Source organism: Hipposideros armiger, unplaced genomic scaffold (assembly GCF_001890085.2).
Source record: "Hipposideros armiger isolate ML-2016 unplaced genomic scaffold, ASM189008v1 scaffold_1543, whole genome shotgun sequence".
Lineage (NCBI taxonomy): Eukaryota > Metazoa > Chordata > Mammalia > Chiroptera > Hipposideridae > Hipposideros > Hipposideros armiger.
In genome coordinates, this window is record NW_017732893.1 from 6,407 (window position 1) to 29,215 (window position 22,809).

Here is a 22,809-nt window from a genome sequence, read left to right on the forward strand (position 1 = left end):
CCCAGGCTCCAGTTCTGTGGGGGTCTCAGGACTTGTGCCTCCTGCCAGGGTCTGGGGGTCTGTCTCTCTTTGTAATGCGGGTCCCCCGGCTGTCCTCTGAGGTCGCACCGGACCGGCTGCGCTGGGCCTGCCGCAGAGCGGGCGGCGCGGCGAGTAGGCGGGCGCTAGGACCGCGGGGCGCGCGGACGGCGCGGCGCGGCGCTACCTTAAACCCGGCCCAATGCCGCTGCTGCGCCACTCAGCGCGCCGGCGGGGCTGCGCAGGACAGGCGCTCCGCCCGCCACCAGGCTGGAGCCGGCGCGGCAACACCTGTTCGCGGCCGCAGGGCGCACGCGAGCCCCGGACGCCGCTCCCTCGCTCGCCGCTCGCCGCCGGTGCTAAGCCAATGGATCTCTGCCGAGCCGCTGCACAACTCTGGACCCTAGCCTCGGACGCCTAAAGTTTTCTCCTTTTTGTTTTATTATTATTATTGATTTTTTTGGAGGGGGGATCCGGGAGGGGAGATTCTTCGCCGCCACCAACGTGAGATTTTTTTCTCCCCCTGGAAGGATTCCTGCTGATGTCTGCAGAGTCGGTTAGAGTAAAAACGGCGCATGCCTTCCTGGAGTCAGGACCCGTGGATTCTGACGTAGCCCGTGCATCTTAAAAACCCTGTAATAACGCCTAGGCATTGAAGTTGCTATGGTCATTCTGATCTGGAAACCAAATGGAGAAACTACGGATTTTCCCCCTTTTGACGGCCGGCTGGGATGAAGACCTTCCTGCTTGCTAGGAGCTGGGGCTCTGTCTGTAGAGATACATAGATATGTTTATCAGTATGTCAGTGTGTGAGTATAAAGCGCTGGTTTCTTAGATTGTTAGTGGTTTGACCTTGAACCTGTGCCAGTGAAACAGCAGATTACTTTTATTTATGCATTTCATGGATTGAAGAAAAGAACCTTTTTTCCCCTTTCTGCAACCGCAGTAAGGGAGGGGAGTTGGATATACCTCGCCGAATATCTCCCGGGTTGGCACCATCATTATTGTTTATTCCTGTGCTCCAACAGCCTAGCCTTCTGATGGCTCCCTTAGGTGAAGTTGGGAACTATTTCGGTGTGCAGGATGCGGTACCGTTTGGGAATGTGCCGGTGTTGCCGGTGGACAGCCCGGTCTTGTTAAGTGACCACCTGGGTCAGTCCGAAGCAGGGGGGCTTCCCCGGGGACCGGCAGTCACGGACTTGGATCATTTAAAGGGGATTCTCAGGCGGAGGCAGCTGTACTGCAGGACTGGATTTCACTTGGAAATCTTCCCCAATGGTACTATCCAGGGAACCAGGAAAGACCACAGCCGCTTCGGTAGGTGTACCATTAACCCTCTAGTGTCCGTGCCGTGACTTGAGATTATAACAACTAAGAAGGGGGTGTCCTGGCGGGGGTGCGGAAGGGGTCTCTCCTTTACTCTGTGTCTCTGTCTGTGTTTCTCCAGCTTAAAAAAATGAGCCTCGGGAATTGCAGATCTGCTGCTGGCACCGTCGCAAGTCTACATGAACCCTCCTCCACCCACCCCCCTTTTTTTAAGGAGGGCATGGCTTATAACACAAGTCCCTTGTTCCTTTGCATTAGATACCTGGGGAGATCGGGTTTAGGAAGTTTCTTTTGAATGGACTGATTCCACGAGTTTAAAGCTGTAATGATTAACTACTGAGAACTTAAAAATGCATTTTCCTGAAAGCTGTGGTTATCATCTTGTGCCCCAAACAAGTTTTTGCCCCTTCCCCTTTCCTCTAACAAGTATCCTGCTTGAATTGTAAATAAAGCATATAGGATTCCCACTGTGAGGGTCTGAGCCGCTTGGGCGAGGTTTCCGTAGGGATGAGGACCAAAGTCACATTTTAGACTTGGGAAGGGACTGGACGCTCTTTTGGGGCGCTTGTCCTACCAGCCGTCAAGTTGTTACTTATGCTCTGTAATTTTCGTAGCGTGCAGCCTGCGTGGGGCTCCTAGGTGGCTCTCTGGTGTGAGTGTGCGCGCGCGTGCAAAAGGTGCGAGCTAATTCTAAAGAGCATTCAATTCCGAGGATTTCACTTTCCGAGGAGGGTACTTGTGACTCAGCATTGAGGCTGCAGCCCCGAGGGTTGGTGACCGTCCCCTTTTATGCCTGTACACACGTGCCTCCTAGGCCACCCTGAGCTCAGCAGCACCAGGTCAGCCAGCACAGTCCCCGTGGGGGACTCTGGGATTTTGTTCCTTTCACAAAAAATAAAAAAATAAAATGAAAAGAGCCAGTTTGAGCAACCAGACTGTTGGAAAGAGTTAACTTCTGAGTGGACCCACCTGACAACATTTAAACTAGGTCGTAAAAAACAAAGTCCTGCGGTGATTTTCTCTTTCATGCTTTCGTGCCAGATGTTGACCACAGTCTAAACTATCTGTTTAGGTTCTCAGGGCTGTGGATGAGGCCAGAAGGCGAGGAGGAGTCAGGCCTGAGATGGGGTGGCCCAGCATTTTCTCCTTTGGCTCCCCACCGAGCCTCAGCTACAAACTGAACCTACTAGTGCAAATATTTCTGGCTTAAAAAAAAAAGGGGTGGGGGTTAGCTCTTGGCTTTGTAATTATTCAGTTGAAACATACCCACCCCCTGCCCCAAGTGAACACAGCTCCGGTAGTGGCACAGCGAAGACTAAACTTCAGTACAAGTGCTGCGCTGGGGCAGCTGTAGGGGCTGCCACCATGCCTAGCGTTCGTAACAGGACACTGGCGGTGGGCGCCGTGGGTGGGACAGCTAGAGTGTTCGGGTAGCGCCTGCAGCTCTGGCGTCGGGGCCGCGCTCATGGGGGCGAGCGGCGTGGGCTGGGGCCTCTGAGCTCTGGTGGTCGAGCTGGGTCCTCGCGCTCCTGGCCGGCAGGTGCCGGCTCCGCAGCCCCGGCCCGCGGCGCTCTCGGCGACCGCCCCGCCAGCTCCGCGCGGTCCTAGCGCGCTCCGTGTCCCTTTCTTTTTCCTTGGCTAGTGCGCCTTGCCGTACTGCGGAATTCCTGACTCTTGGCCCAGGGCTACCGGCGGCGGCTGCCACATTGATGGCCGCGTTTAGGGAATTAGGTTTTTTGGCCCAAGTTAATTCCCTTCGTTTCTCTTTGTGTATGTGGGTCCTGACAGCCGCCGCCCTGGCTGCGCGGTGGTTTTCGGTGTGGGAACCGCTGGAGGCGCGCGCCGCGGCGGGAGAGTTGGTGGCGGGGACTGAGGACAAGCTGGAGGTCGGACCCTGACCAACCCCCTTCCCATCCCGGACCCTTCTCCCTTTTTCAGAAGTGCACAGTCGGGGCTCGGAGAGTCGTTGGGCCTGGGAGGTGGGTCGGGCCCCGGCCAGGCAAGGCCAAGCCGCAGGGGAAGGGGTCGGCTGACAAAGGCGGGCGGAGGCGGGCGAGGGGCGGCGAGCTATTGTTAACTGCTTTCCCAGAGCCCAGCTTGCTGTTCGCGGCCGGCTTTCCAGCGCCGGGGGTGGGCCGCCCTTTAGGAGGGGGGAGCCCCGGGCGCGCGGCGGGGCTGCACCTGGCTGGGCAGGGCCAGGGCCAAGGGCAGGGCCAATTTTGTGAATTGGTGGAGCCTGGTCTGTGAGGGACCCTTGGAACCTCGGGTGCAGCACTACTGGGCCCGGCGTGGAGCGATTATGGGATGTGCCGGTGGGGCTCCTCCATCCCCAAGCTTTTTATTATTATTTTAATGCAGTCACCTTTAGGGTAGGACGTTTGCTGCACGCAGCCGAGTCATTAGAAATCCAGTAACTGCCACGGGGAGAACGAGGATGCAAGGAAGGGAAGGTGGGGACCGCGAGGGTGGGGAGAACCCGAAAGGCGCGCTCTGGGGTCAGCCGACAAGGACTCCTGGTACAGCGGCTTAATAAAGACCACAAAACAACAACAACAACAACAAAAACAACGAGACCTCGTCACTCCTCAACCCCTAATCCTGGAGGTTGGAGAAAGGTGTCGCCAAGGAAGTGACATCTCTACTGCTTAGACTCGCTTGGCACTGTTGGCCGGGTCGGTAGGGGCAGTGTGGGTTGGAGGGAGGGAAGAGGAGGCCCGGCTAGGGTCGGCGGTAGGGGACGCGGAGCCCAGAGCTCGAAGGTGGGCCGGGAGCCCGCGGCGGGGGAAGGGCGCGCCTGGAGCTCTGCGGTGCTACTATCCCTGGCTCGGATGTGGCTGAGTGGGTGGCTGTGCGCAGTGGGGGTGGGGAAGGAAGGTTATTTAAGTCTTTCATCTGGCTGCAGTGAGAACGGCCCCCGGAGTGACAGCAGTGCCGCGGTCTCCCGCTGCTACCGCTGCGGCAGGTCCCAATATTAGCAACCTCTGCAGCTCCGTGCGCGCGCCGGGCGCTTCCTGCCCTCGCTGCGCAGCCCCTCCCGGAAAGAGCCGGCAGCGCTAGGACCCGGCGCGCGCGCGAGCCTGAAGACAGGCGGACCCCGGGGCTGCGGCAGCGCATCACACCTGACGTCCCCGCTCCTAGCGGCCACCTCACCTCTGTCCCCCTCCCGGTTTTCTCCCCTCTGGGGACAACGTCCTCACCTTCAGTTTCTCCTCCCAGTCTCTGGGAAAGAGTAACTGTGGGGTAGGGATGGGCTGAGTTTACACCTTGATAATCACAGAAGGTGCATTTTCCACCTAAAATGAACCGGCAGGAGGAAACGTGCTGGAAAAGTGACCCCCACTGCCACCCCCACCCCCACCCCCATGCAGCCGCAAGTGACTGCGGCTGAGGGCGAGCCTGGCAGTGACACAGCAGTGGCAGTGCAGGGAATGTGGGGGCGGGGATCTTACTGTAGTCCCAGCAGGAGCTGCCACCCTGACAACTTAGTTGGGACTTTGAGGGAGCCCAGTGTTTTTCCCTTTGGGGGCGGTGGTGCGGAGAAAAGGAACTGGGGATTGTGTGTCTGGGGTACAGGCTGGGGGAGTGAGACATTTCTTTTCGTATGTTTTTTTCTCTTTTAAACAGTAGCTAGACAGAAAAAGGTGAACGAACATCAATTGAGGAAATGGTCATGTACAAGAAAAAAGTCGGCTTTGGGCCTGATCGGCTATTTCTCTTGCACAGGGGAGCCTGGGCAGTTGACCCTGGCCTTGGCAGAAAGATGGCCTCCTTCTTGGGCTGTGCCTCTTGTCCTAGAGTGGTGGCCCTGCAAGGACCCCAGATGAGCACTGGGGTTGCAGGTTCAAAGGGGCCAGGTGTCAGGTGAAAGTTGTAGTATAGGGGAGAAACATGATTTTAAAAAAAGTTTAAAACAATCTTATTTGCAGGGTTTTGAGCTTCAGGAAACTCTGTGTATCTGGCTCTTGGGCGTTTCACTAAGGGAATGGCTGCCTATTTAAAGAGCTGTTTGCAGGACTGGTCCAGATTCTTGCAAAATCGGTGGTGTGCCCCGGCACTGGGCCAGCTTTGCTTTAATGGTCCGTTAGAACAGAACTCTGGGCCTGACCACTTATACCTAGTGAGTCTGCAGCAAGGTGAAGGTTTGGTGTGGTCCTTTTCCTGATGTGGTCTCAGGAACTGACCTGGCTTCCTGTGGACCCCATCAGACCTCTGGGGCCCATTGGAAAATGTTGGCTGCTGTGGAAGGGAATTGCCAAATGACACTAGGCACTGACCCGGTGCTTCCCAGGTCACCCCATCAGTACCCATTACTGAGCCTGTCTGAACTGAGGATGTCTAGGGTGTTTGCCTAAGAGAAGAGATGAGCCACCATGGTATACATGTGATGGCCACAGTTTTAATTTTAGGCACAATCCTACCATTCCCTCCCACCCCCTTCTTTCTTCTTTCCCTTCCTCTTTCCTTTATCCCCTTCCTCTCCTGTTGGTCATTAAACATTTAAATGTTTCCACACAAGAAGCCTTCTCCTGGGCTCTTATTGAGCCCTCTGTGTTGCACACTTGTGTAAACAGATAACATGTGGAGTGGGCTGTACTCAAATGAGCACAGTTGGAAGCACGTGCTTGGCTCTGGCTCATGCCCAATGAGTTGACCTGGCTGAGGTTATAGAGTTCACTGGGGACAAGATGGTACTAGGAATGGTAAGGATTCCAGTCTGGGCAGGAGTGTGTGTGTGTGTGTGTGTGTGTGTGTGTGTGTGTGTGTGTGTGTAGATCTTGTTGCCATGTCTTTCTGACCTAAAGGAATGGCTGTGACTCAGACATTTGGGTGTCCCACTTGCCCTCAGATCACTGAGGTCACCTCATGAAAAGCTGGGTGGTTCTTTGAGGTCTATGCTTTTCAAGGAGCTGTAGAGATATGGATGGTATTTGAGGTGATGACATCTTTTCACCTGGGGTCACTAGAAAGGAAGTTCCTTCTCCCATGGCGAGCCCCTCGGAGGTTTGTCTCATGTCCTGTCTCTTTCAGGAAGCCCCCTCTGACTCCACTTCCCAATCCCACCTTGGGACACTGACGACCTCCTAAACAGCTCCCTCTCACTGCATTCACCACATTATCATATTTACCTGTTTATTCATCCTTCCTCCCACTGGATGGGCAGGGCTTTGAGAGTACAGGGCCTAGGCTATACGTTATTCATCTTTATATATGCAACACATGCCATGGTGCTTGGGTTAGAATAGTCAGGCAATAATCATTTGTTGACTGAAAAGTCCATGCAATGAATTAGTTATCTTGTTGATTCCAGAAAAAAAGCAAGTTAGATATCTTAATACTTTGGTTTCCAAAGTATATAGTAATAACTTCGGAACTTAAGTCCTTTGGCAGAAGAAGCTGTGTGCTATGTACTCATAAATAATTCGGGTAAATAGTCCACAGACACAGGAGGTGTGTGCCTTTCCAAGTCCTGCACGAGGACACAGGCAGTCCCAGTGGCTTACCTGTTCTTCCTTCCCTCTGCTGCTCCTAGTTGTGCCTACGGGGTCTATGGGGTCCCATCTAAGCAACATCTTCTCATCTTTAGTCATGCAATAATGATATCAAAATGGCACAGAAATCCTGGATACGTGACAAAAAGTAATACTGATGTTAAGATGTGTATAATAGATGAGATAGGCTTTGGAGTCTGCTTGGGGGAAACTAACATCCTTAAATCTCTGTGTCCCCATTTATGAACTGGAGATTAAAATACATTAATACCTGGGGTTGTTCTGAGGATTGCACAAGAAGAAGCCCCTCTGGACACAGTTAAACACCCAAGTGTGCCTGCTACTAGACTGCCATTGTTCTTGATGCTCAGCGACCAGTGGTCACATGGTTCTGTGAAGTCACAGACACCATTCCTTGTTGGGCCTGATGGTCAACACTGGCTGATACTCATCATTAGTTCTCAGAGCTGCCTCATGTCTACAGAAAACAGAAGGGTCATCCAACACCGTCTCAGAAGATTCGAGTATCTCTTAGTCCTTGTGATTAAGCCTCTCACTATTGACATGGTTTACCTATTGCTCAGATCTTGAAGGGGGCAGAATGCTTCCTGTCTTTCATTTTGTGACAATTGGACATTAATGAATTCCTGACACTAATTTCGGGATAACTCTGACCTGTACTGATTGTGGTGTGCTTTCAGGTAGCTAAGAAGAGATTCACATGTATGTGACACCTAATGGTAATTAACTGTACAATATTAATTATTTTCAATCCTAAGAGTAAGGAATAGTACAATGAAATAAACTGACTGAATCAATAAGGGTGAAATGAGTCTCATGGACATATTACCTTTCCATTTGCTTTGTAAGGTAGGAAAGGCTAGTAATAAACTTGGTTATTTTTTATGTATCTTCCATTATAGGTTATCAGATCCAAAATGTAATTTGTAGCTTTTCTTTATATTTTTCTGAACAGTAGTTCACATTCTATAAAAATAAATAGTTTTTCATGTCCAGTAGATATTCTGTGAACTGTAAACACAAGGTATTTGTTGCATTTTGTACTTATAAAAAACAATTAGGAATACTCCCTTTAAAAGAAATATCTTTTCTTTTTCATATCACCTTGGAACCCTCTGCTTTAGTATATTTATGTAGTTCATGTCTTTTTTAATTTTTAAATTAAATCTATTGGGGTAACTTTGGTTAATAACATTATGTAAGTTTCAGGTGTACAATTATAAACCACATCATCTGTATATCGCATCGTGTGCTCACCACTCAGAGTCAGTTCTCCTTCTATCACCATGTGCTTGTCATGTCTTCTTTTCAGTCTATTTTGTGAGAGTTGCAAAATGAATTGTTTAAAAATCCATGTAAGTGCTTCTTTATTAGTTACATGAGACTGACTATAGCCTGTTAGCCTTAGTTTTCTTCTCAACTAAAATGTAAGTAATTTTTTCAATATTTGAAGATTAAAAAAAAAAGAACTCATTATTTAGAATGCATTAGCTCAAGGTCTACAAAAAAGCCTGGCAATTTATAACAAAATTGAGAAAGTGGCTCATTGCAAGTAATATTAGCATTGTCCCAAATATCCTTCTGGGCAATCATTTTAGGAGGACAATATAGTTAGAGAAATTGAAGCTGCTATTGTATGGCTATAAAATTCTGGATTTATGCCCAGTGTAGGTGTTGTTATTCTTAGTGAGGTAAGCAAGCAGAAAGGAGGAAGTAAAAGATCATTTTGTTGACTTGTTTTGGGGATATAGTATTCTGTGACTATTTTAAATCAAGAGCTGTTTTGGAACCAGAATTGTTTTCCAGAATATTGTGTTATTGTAATTGCTTAACCGACTGTGTGAGGCTTAGATAAGAACAGCAAAAAGTCAATACTTGGTTTAAGTAGAAACATTTGGGATGTGTACAGGCTACTTTAGTTTTCCAGATGGAGCGCAATAAAGTTACACAGTAGAGAGCTGGATAGCTTTCTTTTTTTTTTCTTTTTGTTAAAGATTTTTTTATTTTATTATTTTTTTTTATTGGGGAATTGGGGTGATGGGAACTGTGCTGGGGAATTGGGGAAAGGGGAACAGACAAGTTGCTGTCGTTTTGTTCTTCAGTCTAGTTGTGGAGGACGTTGCTTCCCTGGCCCAAGTTGGCACCATCATTGCGCTTTTCCCACGCGAGGCAGATCAGTTGCCGGCTTCTGGATGGCCGCTCACGCTGGCTGCTGGCTACACACGGCAGCCCATGGCAACCCACTGCCACAGGGACTGCAGCCTCTGCCTTCGCCGGCGACTCACGGCAGCCCAGCTCTAGGTGGAGCTGTTGTTCAGCATCTTAGCTGTAGAGGGCAGTGTCACTGGCCCTCACATGTGGGATCCGAACCAGGGCCCTCCAGCGTCCCAAGCGAGCTCCTAACCATTGCGCCACTCGGCCGGCCCGATAGCTTTCTGTATAAACCAACCAAGTCTTTCATTAGCACCTCATACTCTTATTTTGAAGGACATAAGATCATTCTCTGAACAAAATTTTTTTCCAATCTATAACGCAAATACTTAATTTCACATTTCTAAACTGGAAGTACAGCTGGAAGTTTTTCTTTTAAATTATACTGTCTTAGGTTAATCAGAATATGTGCACTAGTTTATCTGTCATATCACTTGTCAGCATATCTATGTAAATACTAGCTTTCTTATTTTTGAAATGTTTATGTGTCATGTTAATAAGTATTTTTTTCCATTATTATAAAAAAATCAATTATTTTGGGCAGTGGTTTTAAGAAATGACACTTCCTCAATGAGTGTGCAATTATCTAAGTTGGGAGCTGGGCTCAATCCTCCCAGGAAGGCCTGGTGATGCTGAGACGTCTCCTAAGGCCATCTCTGTGCTCTGATCATTCTCTGTCTCTGCCCTTTGTCTCCTAGGCATTCTGGAATTTATCAGTATAGCCGTGGGCCTGGTTAGCATCCGAGGTGTGGACAGCGGACTCTACCTGGGGATGAATGAGAAGGGGGAGCTGTATGGATCGGTAAGTACTATTTCTACACCTGTGTCTCCCATTTGGGCCCAACTGCTTTTTCTCCAGGTTATAAATATCTGGAGATGAAACCCAGTCTGTTTGGAAGGCGAAATGTGACTTTTTGCTTTTTGAGGCAAATTCTTTCATTTTTATTAGTAGATATCAGCCCCGGATCTTCACTAGACCAAAGTTTCTAAGAAAATGCTTTATTCATACGCCAAACCATTTTCATTATCCAGTACATAAAAAATTCACAAGTGTGAAAAGTCCCATCTTTTTGTATTAAAAGGGAGTTATTTTTGAAATGAGTTGAAATTATCTTCTCCCAAGCTTTGTTAAGCATTGTAATTAAAACTAGAAATAGACTATGCAGGGAGCAGAAACCCTTTCTCTGAGCTACATATGATTTTCATTATGTAGAGAGAGAAGAGAGATGGAAATTATTGTTAGATATTCTTGTATGTGAATAAGAATATAAAAATATTGTAATTATTTGTGAGTATTATGAGTTTCTTTTTTTCCCTAACTTCCCGTCTCTACTGGTTGGAAACTGCTTGGGGGGCGGGTGGCAGTGACGTGTTCATGGTGCTGACCCAGTGCCAGGCACCTTGTAGCTGCTCAGGGACAGACAGGAAGCCCCGGCTTCTGCGTTGAGGAGGGGATCGACTTTACATCTTTGTGTCTCCAGACTCCTGCCAGCTCAGTTTCTAAAGCACACTGCATGGTCCACAGTAGACACTTAATACATTTTTGCTAAGCATATGAGTATGAATAATAGTTGACTAATTACTCTACACTAACTCGAGTTTTCAGCAAAAGACTTGTAGTGAAATCAATCTTTAGTTTTTCATTCCCATTGGTGGTCACATGGGAATTTAACCCACATTCTCTGCAGTATGAGAACTTTGATTAGAATCTACAAAAAGTTGAAAATTAAAAGAAGCTCAGAGTGGGAGAAGTTCTGGAGTCCTCAGTCCACAGGAATGAAGGGCATATTCACGTAGGAGCAGGAGAAAAATTTCCTAGATATGCCCCTTTCCTATCCATATATGAGAGTGTGTGTGCGTGTGTGTGTGTGTACAAGGGTTGGAGGTAGTATGAAATTTTTACTCAAAACTCCAGATGACTGTAAATTGTGGCCTATGTACAATTTAAATATGCTACACACCATTTTTAATGACACATGACACAAGGATGGTTTTTCTGCATTGGTAAAACTTGAATCTATGGATAGATAGGTTGATTTTGTTAGATAGTTAAGCCTTTTTTAAAAAGTGCTTCCCTCAGAGAGTATATTATTTTAAAATATGTTTTTAAGCCTAGGATTGAGTTTAGCTGTTTGAACACAGTTCTTGGTTTTGATAAAGTTATTTATTTCCTAAATTATTTTTTTTGTCAACACTTTAACTGCAATGGCACAAGATGTAAGAAAGTTGTTCAATTTTTAAACACAAAGTGGTGTTCTCCTTTTGTCTCTGCCTCAGTTTTTTTTTTTTACTTTTATGTATGTAATGTGGATTTAAATTGGGTCACAGCTGAACTCAATAAAATGCTTTTTGTGTGTAGGATACAGTTTGACTTCGAGTGGGTGGAAGGGACTATGATTTATCACAATATGGTCTCCAAATTCTTGCTCATATACTACCACCAAAAAAATGTTTTTGAGTTTGGATTTCAGCATCATTGCATATTAAATTATTTTTAAAATGTAAATATAAAATATAGTTCATATGTGTTATTTTATTTTATAAAACATGTAATAAGGTAAACATTTGTAAAGGGTACCGTGACTGAGTAAACACAAACAGTACTGTCTGTTCCCCGCTCCGCAGACCACCTTGCACATCCCTCCAGAGTACTCAGTCCTGTAGAGAGATGACCCATGTTTCAGATGAAATGACCACTTGATAGCCCTGGGGTTTGCTGAGTGATGAGGAGCAGGATGGGACTTTGTGTTCAGCACAGGGGCCTACTGTTGGTTGTCCCAGGTCAGCCTTGTCTGTCCCTCTGGATTCTTTCAGTGGCCTCCTTACCTGTCTCACCTCTCATCCAGCTGCCTCTGGCCTGTGTGGCTTCATCTGTAGCACAGGCTGGGTACAGAGTGAGGGCTCATGCCCTCAGTGAATACCAGTGACAGCACTGCCTGAAAAGGTGACCAGGGCAGGAAGTTGGAGAACCATATCGTGGCAGGTTTTCTGTGACCCATTTTCTGTGACTCCCAACTGCCTACTTGAGGAGGGTGGGGCTAGGAGTGGACTTTTTGTTCCATGGCCACACAGTGACATGGTCACATGGCCACACTGTCACATGGCCGCGTGGTCACATGGCCACATGGTCACACAGGTAGCTGACAGTCCCAATCAGTGAATGCCAACTAGGCAAAGGGGACAATCTGAGAAAAGGCAGAAACAGCTCTTCTTCCTTTTGTGCTTGAGAAGCGCGTACCTTCTCACCTGTGTTCTCAGGCTTGGACACTGCTTGGAGGAAAGTGTGACAAGGAACACTCCTTTTCCAGACTCTGATTTCCTTTGTGGAAAAGTGTCCAACACAGCGTCTGTGTGACCCTGCTTCTCCCATCTCCAGTCCACCCTCCACACTCAGGAGAGAAGTACCTTCCAACCCTCAGCTCAGACCCCTCCCACACTTGCCTTTGAAGGTCAGTGTCCCCATGCTTAGTGCAACCCTCAGTACTGTCACAGAGCACTGCCAGTCCATCTCTTGTACTCCCTCCCCATGTAATTTGAGCCATCTCGCTGCTATTCTGTCTGGGTGGTATGCGGTCAAGTTAGCCCCTCTTGTGGCATGCCTTTCTCCTGCCTTCTCTGCTGGAGGAAGCAGCATTCTTTCTTTAAGATTCAATAAAGATATTGCCTCTTCTGCAAAGCCCTCACCACACCTCTAAGTCGAACCCCAGTTATTCTGGTTGAGCCTTTCTGATGCTTTCCTCTGGGCCCCTGTCATACTTTGTGTTTCCATAATCACACAAGCAACAGTTTTGTTTCTAGTGAAGTTAATTGTAATTCTGTGTTCCCTAATGTATCAAAAGGGCATGGGCCATGTGTTTCTTTTCTTTTTTTAAGATTATATTGGGGAATTGGGGGAGGGGAACAGCATTGGGGAATCGGGGAAGGGGAACAGATACGTTGCTGTCCTTTTGTTCTTCAGTCTAGTTGTGGAGGACGTCGCTTCACTGGCCCATGTTGGTATTATCATTGCACTCTTCCTGGGTGGGGCAGATGGGTCGCCGGCCATTGGTCAGCTGCTCACAGTGGCTCTTCGCAGCTCACGCCAACTGCCGGGCAGCTCACGGTAGCTTACGGGAGCCCACTGCAGCTCCACTGCCGTTGCCGGTGACTCATGGCTGCCCAGCTCCAGGTCAAGCTGTTGTTAACCATCTTAGCTGTAGAAGGCGCAGTGTCACTGGTCCTCATGTGGGATCCGAACCGGGGCCCTGCTGCTCAGAGCTGGCGTCCCAAGCCAACTCTTAACCAATGCGCCACTCGGCTGGCCCTCTTTTTTTTTTTTTTTAAAGATTTGTATTAAAATATAGCTAACATACAATATTATATTTGATTCAGGTTTACACCATAGTTATTCAACATTTCCTAAAGAAGTGATCACCATGATAAGTCCAACAACCATCTGACACAATACCATGCTATCACAGTATTATTGACTATATTCCCGATGCTGTACATTACACCCCATGATTCACTTGTTTTATGCCTGGAAATTTGGACTTCTTATTCTCCTTCACCTTTACCCCTTTTTGAATTTTTCAGTTACAATTGACATTGAACATTATTCTATATTAATTTCAGGTGTTCAGCATAGTGGTTAGACATTTGTTTAATCTAAGAAGTGATTCCCTTGACTAGTCTAGTACCTTCCTGGCACTATACATAGTTATTACCATATTATTGACTATAATTCCTACGCTCTACTTTACATCCCCATGACTATTTTGTAACTACCAATTTGTATTTTTTAATCCCTTTACCTTTTTCACCCTGTTCCCCAACCCCCTCCCATCTATCATCTCAATAAAACTAATACCCATCTCACACCATAATTATTACAATATTATTGACTATATCCCTTATGCTATACCCTGCATCCCATGACTACTGTGTACAACCAATTTTTACTTAATCCCTTCCCCTTTTCACCTGCCCCCTCAACCTCCCTCCCATCTGGTAACCATCAAAATGTTCTCTGTATCTATGAGTTTGTTTCTGTTTTGTTTGTTTATTTTGTTCTTTAGATTCCACAGATAAGTGAAATCACATTGCATCTGTCTTTATCTGTCTGACACTTCACTCAGCACAATACCCTCCAGGTCCATCCATGCCGCTGCAGATGGCAAGAACCCATTCCCTTCCATGGCTGAGCGATTCTCCTTTGTATATATGTACCACCTCCTCTTTATCCATTCATCCATTGACAGACACCCAGGCTGCCTCCACATCTTGGCCATTGTAAACAATGCTGCAATGAACATGTGGATGCACACATTCCCTTGAAATAGTATTTTGGGTTTCTTCAGAAGAATACCCAGAAATGGGATTACTGGGTCTTCTTTGTCTCTTGCTATAGACTAAAGTCTTATTTTGTCTGGTGTAAATATTGCTACCCCAGCTTTTTTTTCATTTCCATTTTCATGAAACTTTTTCCATCCTTTTACTTTTAGTCTATGTGTGTCTTTCCATCTGAAGTGAGCCTCTTGTAGGCAGCATATGTAAGGGTCTTGTTTTCTTATCCATTCAGCCCCCCTATGTCCTTTGATTGGAGGATTTAATCCATTTAAGGTAATTGTTGATACGTAGTTATTGCTATTTTGTTATTTATATTTTTTATTTATTTTTTATCCTCTTAAAGAAGTCCCTCTAAGATTCCTTGTAACACTGGTTTGGTGGTGATGAAATCCTTTAGCTTTTTCTTGTTTGGGAAACTATCTGTCCTTTGATTCTAAATGATAGCTTTGCTGGGTAGAGTAATCTTGGTTGTAGGTCCTTGCTTGCCATTACTTTGAATATTTCCTGCTATTCCCTTCTGGCCTGCAAAGTTTCTGTTAAGAAATCAGGCGACAGTCTTATGGGAGCTCCCTTGTAGATAAATGCTTTTCTCTTGCTGCTTTTAAGATTCTCTCTGTCTTCAAACTTTGGCATTTTAATTATAATGTGTCTGGTGTGGGCTTCTTTGGTTTTCATCTTGTTTGGGACTCTCTGTGCTACCAGGGCTTATATGTCTATTTCCTTCACCAGGTTAGGGAAGTTTCTAGTCATTATTTCTTGAAATAGGTTTTCGTTTCTTTTTTACTTTCTCTTCTCCTTCTGGTAAACCTATTATGTGAATGTTGTTGTGCTTGATGTTGTCCCAGAGCCCCCCTCCTCATGTTTTTGGTTTCTTTTTTCTTTTTTCTGTTCTGATTGGGTGTTTTCTGCTACCTTATCTTCTAAATTGATGATTTGATCCTCTGCTTCCTCTAATCTACTGGTGATTCCCTCTAATGTATTCTTTATTGTGGTTATGTTTTCTATCTCCATTTTTTATGTTTTGTAAATCTTTGTTGATGTTCTTCCTGAGATCATTGCACATTCTTATAACCAATATTTTGAACTCTGCATTTGGTAGATTGCTCCATTTTGTTTAGTTCTTTTCTTAGAGCTTTGTTCTGATCGTTCATTTGGGACATGTTTCTTTGTCTCCTCATTTTGGCTGCCTCCCTGTGTTTGTTTCTATGTGTTAGGTAGGGCTGCTATGTCTCCTGGTCTTAGTAGAGTGGTACCTTGTATAGTAGGTGTTCTATGGGGCCATGACCCAGTCTCCCTGGTCACCTGAGATGGGTGCTCCAGGTGTGTCCCTTGTGTAGGTAGTGTGTGCCCTCCTGTTATAGTTGAGCCTTGATTGCTGTTGGCATGAAAAGGGAGGGATTGACCCTCAGGCTGATCGGTTGTGAGGACTGGCTGTGACTGCAGTGGAGAAGCTCTTGTTCAAGGGCTGACCCTACAGAGCAGGATTCACTTTAGCAGGGCTCTGGTGCCTGCCCAGTCTGCCCTTTGCGTGTATCATTCTTGGAGGCTGCTGGGTGATGCTCTAGCTGGGTCTGAAGCTAGTCTCGGTATATGCCAGTTCCCAGGGTCACCTGGGAGGAGTCCCACTGCAGGCCAAGTTAAACCACAACCTGTGTCCTGCCCAGGGCCACCTGGCATGAGCTACAAAGCCATCCGAATATGGCTGCCATCCATGCTGAACTTGGGGGTGCCTCGAGAGGCCACGTCACAAATCGAGACCAGCTGTGGTGAATGCTGGGCTTGGGACTGCTTAGCACGAGGTACAGGACACACTGAGGCCAGATGTTGCTTGTTTTGGGTTTGTGAATCTTCCAGAGATTTTAGGAAAGTCACAGCATGAGCCAAGACAGGCCATTTGTATGGAAAAGTCACTGTAAGCAGCTTGGGTCAGCTTACAAGTTGAGTGGGGTGGTGTCTCAGGGAATCACCAGGGTAGGGTGAACGGTGTTAGCCAGGTTGATGGAGACTGTGATATGGTGGCACCTGTGCACACTTGGAGGGGGGAGGGCTCAACAAAGAAACAATGAATTCTGCCAACACTTCTGTCTGGGAGAAAGCAGCCCCTCCAGCCAGACAACTCACTTCCTCCCCTATGTCCCTGGCACCTGTCCAGCTGCTGCCCCAGCCCTGGAACTCAGAGTGCCACATGTTTCTTTTTAATAATGCTTGACACACAGCAGTGGCCCTTGTGTGTGGAAAGTGCTCCTTCAGTGCTTGTTGGATTGAAATGAATTAAACACTGTGATTTCTTTCTATGCTTCATTAAACATACAGGTGTGAACCTCATTGTATCTTTGCTTATATGGTCAGTGTGTACTTAGGACTCTGCTGGAAGGCAGAATCTCTGTCTTCTCTTCCCAGGCTGAATCAGATGGTGATGTGTCGTCCCTGGTGTGTCCAGCCCAAGGAAGACCCAGCTGAGCCTGGAAAGAAAGGTAGTGCAGTGGTGAGAGCCCAGCCACAGGTGTCTGGAGACCTGGGCCTCACTCTTTCTTGGCCTCCAGCGAGGTGCTGGCCCTTGTACTCTTCATCAGTGACATGATGAGCTCAACTTAGCTATCTGCCATGTCTCTTCCCACTCTATATCTCCAAAGTTTAGGGTTTGGATTTTCCATCTTTACTCTTGAGTGTTGTGCCTGGCCCATGGTGCTGCTGTGCACACAAAATGTTGGTGCGGTGAGTGAGCTTTTTGGCTCCTGCATGTACAGCCAGGAGGAAAGCTCCCTGGGCTTTCCCTCTGGTCTGTACCTGATGCAAGTGAGGGGAAGAGTGAGTGTAATGTCCATGCTCCTCTGTGGCCAGGGACCATGTTTCCACTGGGCCTGTGGTGACTGCACCTGGGAATGGGGAGTGACCCAAATATCACATTTTATTATGATGAGACTCAGAGAAGGAAAGGAAAGAAACAGGCGACAATTCTATTAGTAAACTAAGAATTGTAGCTTAAAGAATTTTTACCTGTGAAGTTATGTGAAGCTCAGGAAACTAAAGTGGAGAAGTTCTGTTTCTCAACATTGAGGAAACTTTGGAAAGACCTATCTCATTAAGAAAGAAGGTAAATAGGTGATCTGGAGAAATAGCAGTTGCTTGTATAAAGTAAATGAATGTGTAACTATTGCAAAAATTAATCTAAAATGTGTTTTGGGAATTGGGGATTATTTCTTTTTTCATCTATGTAGTTCTTTTGTTTCCAGGTTTACCTTGGGAATAGATCTAAAAGGTCGGAGGTGAATGAGGTAATATTTCTTCAGAAAAATGTAAATATAGGATTCTGATATCCTATTATTGGGTTGTCGGAAAAGTCATGATGCATTTTTGCAATGAAAAACCGAAAAGTATGTCATGACTTTTCCAACAATCCAATAGAAAGTGGAAGTAGGAAAAACTATATAGCTAATGTATATCATGATGTGATTTAATGAAAACCTGAATAATTCTAGCTCTGTGATGGAATTTGATTATTATATCATGAGTTAATTCATCCATGCATCCATTCATTCCATTAGCTCATTCATTTACAAACATACCTACTATGTGCTTAGCACTGCACTAAGTGCATAACAATGCAACAAATACCTCAAAATCTTGTAGGAGAAATATACTTATAAATAATTTAGTGTAATGTAAAATGCACTATGTTAGAAGAATGCAGGAATGTCATGGGGGCCTATAAGAGTGTTTAAATTACTGCTCAGGGAAATTGGATGGTAACATTTAAACTGGGCCTTGAGGGATGAATAGGAATCTCAGAAAAGGAAGGGCAGACAACTTAGGACACATAAGCCTTCAAATGTAAAGATTAGGATATGCTGCCTGGGTGAAGTTTGGAGAGGGTGTTAGACTTCTCTCTCTCTCTCTCTCTCTCTCTCTCTCTCTCTCTCTCTCTCTCTCTCTCTTTCCCTTTCCCTTTCCCTCTCTTCCTCTCTCCCTGTCTCCCTCTCTCTCATGCACACACACATACACACACACATGCGTACTTGGCTAGAGGATTACATTTGTCACTTTTGTTCTTATCAAAGAGATGGTAAGTAAGGCTCAGATAGTTACTTTTAGGGTCTTAATCTAAATTATCTGAGTGTTAGCAGATAATTTAAAACATCAAGAATAATTCAAAACATCAAGAATAATTAACTATGATAAATGTCTCATTAAAAATGAATGCCATGAAAAAATCAATGTCCTTCAAAAAGCTTGCATTTGATGATAGGTATTTGACCCTTTCATCAATAAAAGGTAGCATCATCACTGAAATTGTGATCATATAGATAGGCAAGTAGAGCATGGAATCTGCAAAAGTGATACAAAAGGACAAGATGCAGATTTCTGGTTTGTGTCCCTTTTGTAGCACTCATTTCATTCTGTCCAGAATTTTAATTCCTGTTGGTCTTTCCCAGTAGATTATGTTTTTTGGAGTCCGAGTCTCTATCTTTATAATCTTTTTCTTTCTTGGAGGCCCAGCAGTGCACATCTGTGCAGTTGGCATGTGGTGTTTGGGGACCCAGCTCCTCAGCCTGGCATGACCCTGCACACGCAGTCCTGCAGTATTTGAGTTTCATGCATTGATACAGTATCTCATATTTGGATGTCAGCTTACAGCGTCCCATATTTCCACAGGGGTTATCTCATTTAACTACTGAAACTGAAAGTGAGAGAACTTGCGTGACTTTCCCAGAGGCCCAGAACTTGTAGGTAGCAGAGTGGGGACTCAAGCTGGGCCCTGCGGGAACCCAACCATCATCCTGACAGAGACGCTTGTGAAATAGGCATTTAGTGGTTACATTTCCAGAGATGCAATCAGGCCTGTTTATGTGAATCCATGTGATCAATAACCAAGGTATGGTGGATTTTGACTGCATTTCCAATGTGCATAAACTTAAAAAAATCCATTCGTTGTGGCAGCTGTCTCTGTGGATAGAGGTACATAAGCCTACAAGCTCCTTGAGTGGTGTTTTCCAAAGTGTGGGGAGAGATGGGGAGACCCTGTAGATCCAGCTGTCCCAGACTGAAGGAATATATCGACCTCTTTAAGAAGAAAATATAAAATATTTCAGGTCCTTAGAACCACATGTTGACTTAAATGCTTCATTACGTTATTTGAATATGTACAAACACAAACTACTCATGCTTCTCTTTCTGGCAACTGCAATTCAGGACATATTTATATTAAAATCCAGACTAAATTATATGACCAGTAAAAGCCGCATTGGCATGATAGGTTTACTGAGGTGGCTGCTGTTATCTCACTGAGGCTAAGATGATGCTTCATGTTGGGGTAGGCCTCAAGCTGGGCCCAGCCTGCCTTGAGCTCAGCATGCCTGTTCTCCAGGGCCCCTCAGGAAGACGCTCTCCCCATGTCTTCCTGTTGGAGTGACTGGGAGGCCAGGTGATGTTCCATTATGTTGTCTCCCTTTGCTCTCAGCCCTGAGGGTAAAAGCATCACGACTTGACATTGACAGTAATTCAAAGCACACCTGCACTCCTGGCTGGCTGGCAGCATATGGTAATAGGTAGTCATCTGGAGGGTGTAGAACAGCCTTGAAATGATCATTTAGCTTTTTCATGAAATGAGAAGACAAAGTGAAAATGTTCCTGTAGAAAACCTATAGCCCTCTGATTAGGTCCTTTGTCTCCCTGGGATCTGCAGATGCCAGATTGGAAAACACCTCGGTGGGTATGAAGCCCTAGCAGGAGGTCAGTGGTTTGTGTGTGTGTGTGAGGAGGGTGATGGGGGTGGTCAGGCAACTCAACCCCAGAGGTTAATGGGAGGCCTTCGTGTCTCCATTAGGCGTGCCACAATAGCCACTGGGAGCAACTTTTGAACAGGCAGAATAAGCTCATGCATTTATGGTACAGGACACCATAGCATGCAGTGAGCACAGCCAGACTTTATTGTGGCGTGTGTCTATTCAGGTGACTCTGATGGTGGACATTCAGGCATGTCCTGTATGCAGAGTCTCTGAAGAATGTAATTCATATGAAGGAAATGCAAAGGGTCGTTTGGTTAGTAGTCTACTTGATAGCAGTCATCCTTGGAATGGTTGGTTTTCAGCAGATTTGGGGAACGAGAGCACTGCTTATGCTGCATAGGCACTTTGCCAGTTTCCAAAGGATTAGGTACCAGTTTTTGATGACAAAGAGGGCAGCACCTCAGAGAGCACCTTCTATCATACTATTTGATTTAGTCCATACAATGTCCTTTATTTAGAGATGAGGACAGTGAGCGTTTAGTGGCTAGTGGCTTACTCAAGATCACCCAGATGGTAAGTGACAAATTATGATTTGAATGTAGGTGAATTAGCAATCCATGCCCAACACACATGTATAAGAATGGCCATCCACTTTTGTGAATAAATTTTTTTTTGCCAGAATTAACCATGCATTAGAGCAGAATCTAGTATTTCCTTCCCAGATATGATTTTATAACAATTTTTTTTTCTTTCTAGCAGCCTAGTTTTTACTTAGTAGTCTGTTTAGCAGTCCTTAGTATCTATACTGCTGGCCATTAGTTAGTGAGTGGAGGATCATCTTTTTAAAAAGGTATCTATTTACTTATTTAACTTTAGTTAAGTGTATATTGTTTAGCTGTATTTACTGATTGTCTGAGGCATGTTTGAAATGTCCGAGTCAGTAATGGCCAAAGTCACAGGTCACAGGTCTGGAGATCTCACAGGCTTTGCAGAGGATTTAGTTTTTGTCACTAACAGCTCTGTAGGTGGCTCCCCTTTGGTGGGAGGAAGGTGTTCTGGGTACCAGGTCTCAAGCTCAGAGGTGGCCTTTCTTCAGGCTTAGGTGTCCTGGAGCAGAATCTTGCCCCTGATGCCATGGCTTTCACACACGGTCCTGACGCCTCTCTCCTCCTGCCCTCGGTTTTGTCACACCCCCTGCCACACACTGCTGTGTGTTCGGAAGCCTCCTGCCAGAGAAGTCTCATGCACAGAGTTTGAGAGAGGGGCACTTACCACAGCTGTTTCTTGTGGCAGCACCCTGATAGGCAGCTAGTTCTTCAATGCCTCTAGTAGAATTCCATGTCACAAAGGGGGAACCCTGTTGAGGTGGGGACGTGGTCACTTTTGTTTCCTGTGGGACTGCCAGTCCTTCAAACAGTGTCTTGTATGCAATTGGCACTTAATAAGTATTGAATGTGTGACTGTATTGTCAATGGGGTCCAAATCATCTGTTTGTCTTTCCTATAAAAGGAAGACCAGGCCGACCCTGGCTTACAAGCACCTAATTTCTGAATAGGTATTTGAGGCTAGAAGAGTGGACTTGGAGACCAGCATGGTTTCCCAACTATTTGGAGTAGAAGGCTTCCTTTCTGATTAAAGGTGTCAGGGAGCCCCACCTGATAGTGATTGTACTTGTGTCTTTTGATTGAAAAAATACATTATGAGAAAAACTCCTGTGAATTCATTAGCATTTTACAGAGCAGTTCATCTATACGTTTGAAAAGAGCAGCACGTGTGTGGGCGGTATTTCATTTATAAAATACTGACCATGTGGACTCAGGTTTCCTAGTCCTGAGCCTCACTGTGCCCATGAAACCCAGTGAATCTCTCAGTTGGGGAAGTGAGGAAAGCAGCCAGAAACAGTGTTTGGGACAACAAAAGCACCAGGTCCCTGTCTCCAAGCTCTCCTGCTCCTTCTGCCCCCTTCTGAGCTGCTGTGAGCATGTTTCCTTGCTGGTCCTTCACCTACCTCTCTAGTGTTGCCCCCTTTTCTGGAATGGATGGCTGGTCATGCAGAACCCTGACTACTCCTTGCAGGGGTGGTGGTGGGGGGGCCTGTTTCAGTCACAGAGCTTCCTACTCCTTTTAAGTCGATCAGTCTCCCAGAGTTCCTCCAGTGAGAGCTGTGGGCAGCTACGTGCAGACCTGCCATGCACTCTCCATCTGTTACTCACTGGCTCGTGCACCCTTCTGTCCACTCACTTGCATGCTCACACCTGCTCACCTGCTCTTACAAGGTTGACAGGCATTCTTGAGACTGCCTCCTGCTCACATGTGCCAGGTGCTTTAGTGCTGGAGATACGGTTGATCTCATTATTTGCAGGTCTACTTGCTAAAATTTGCTTGTAACCCTACAAATATTCCCCACGGCACTTCCGTGGTCCTTCACAGATGCACAGAGAAGCGAAGTGTGATTCATTAGAGTGGCATGATCTAATTTTACTTTTTTTTTTTAAAAGATTTTTATTTGGGAATTGGGGAGATGGGAACAGCGCTGGGGAGTTGGGGGAAGGGGAACAGACAAGTTGCTGTAGTTTTGTTCTTCAGTCTAGTTGTGGAGGACGTTGCTTCACTGGCCCAAGTTGCGCTCTTCCCGGGTGAGGCAGATCAGTCGCCGGCTTCTGGATGGCCGCTCACTGCGGCTGCTGGCC

The 22,809-nt window shown here is 46.2% G+C and overlaps 1 protein-coding gene across 2 annotated transcripts in view; it reads left to right on the top strand.

Annotated features, from left to right (window-relative positions):
- Positions 1-236: 236 nt before the first annotated feature.
- FGF9 (fibroblast growth factor 9) overlaps positions 237-22,809 on the top strand; it is a 37,457-nt gene continuing 14,884 nt past the window's right edge. The window contains exons 1-3 of one of the 2 annotated variants that reach the window (XM_019634215.1): positions 257-1,335; positions 9,764-9,867; positions 17,627-17,668. In XM_019634215.1, the coding sequence (XP_019489760.1) occupies positions 1,059-1,335; positions 9,764-9,867; positions 17,627-17,668 (423 nt within the window). In that variant the 5' untranslated portion in view covers positions 257-1,058. Of the gene's footprint in view, positions 1,336-9,763; positions 9,868-17,626; positions 17,669-22,809 lie in introns of both variants that reach the window. The other variant, XM_019634216.1, reaches the window with a different exon arrangement.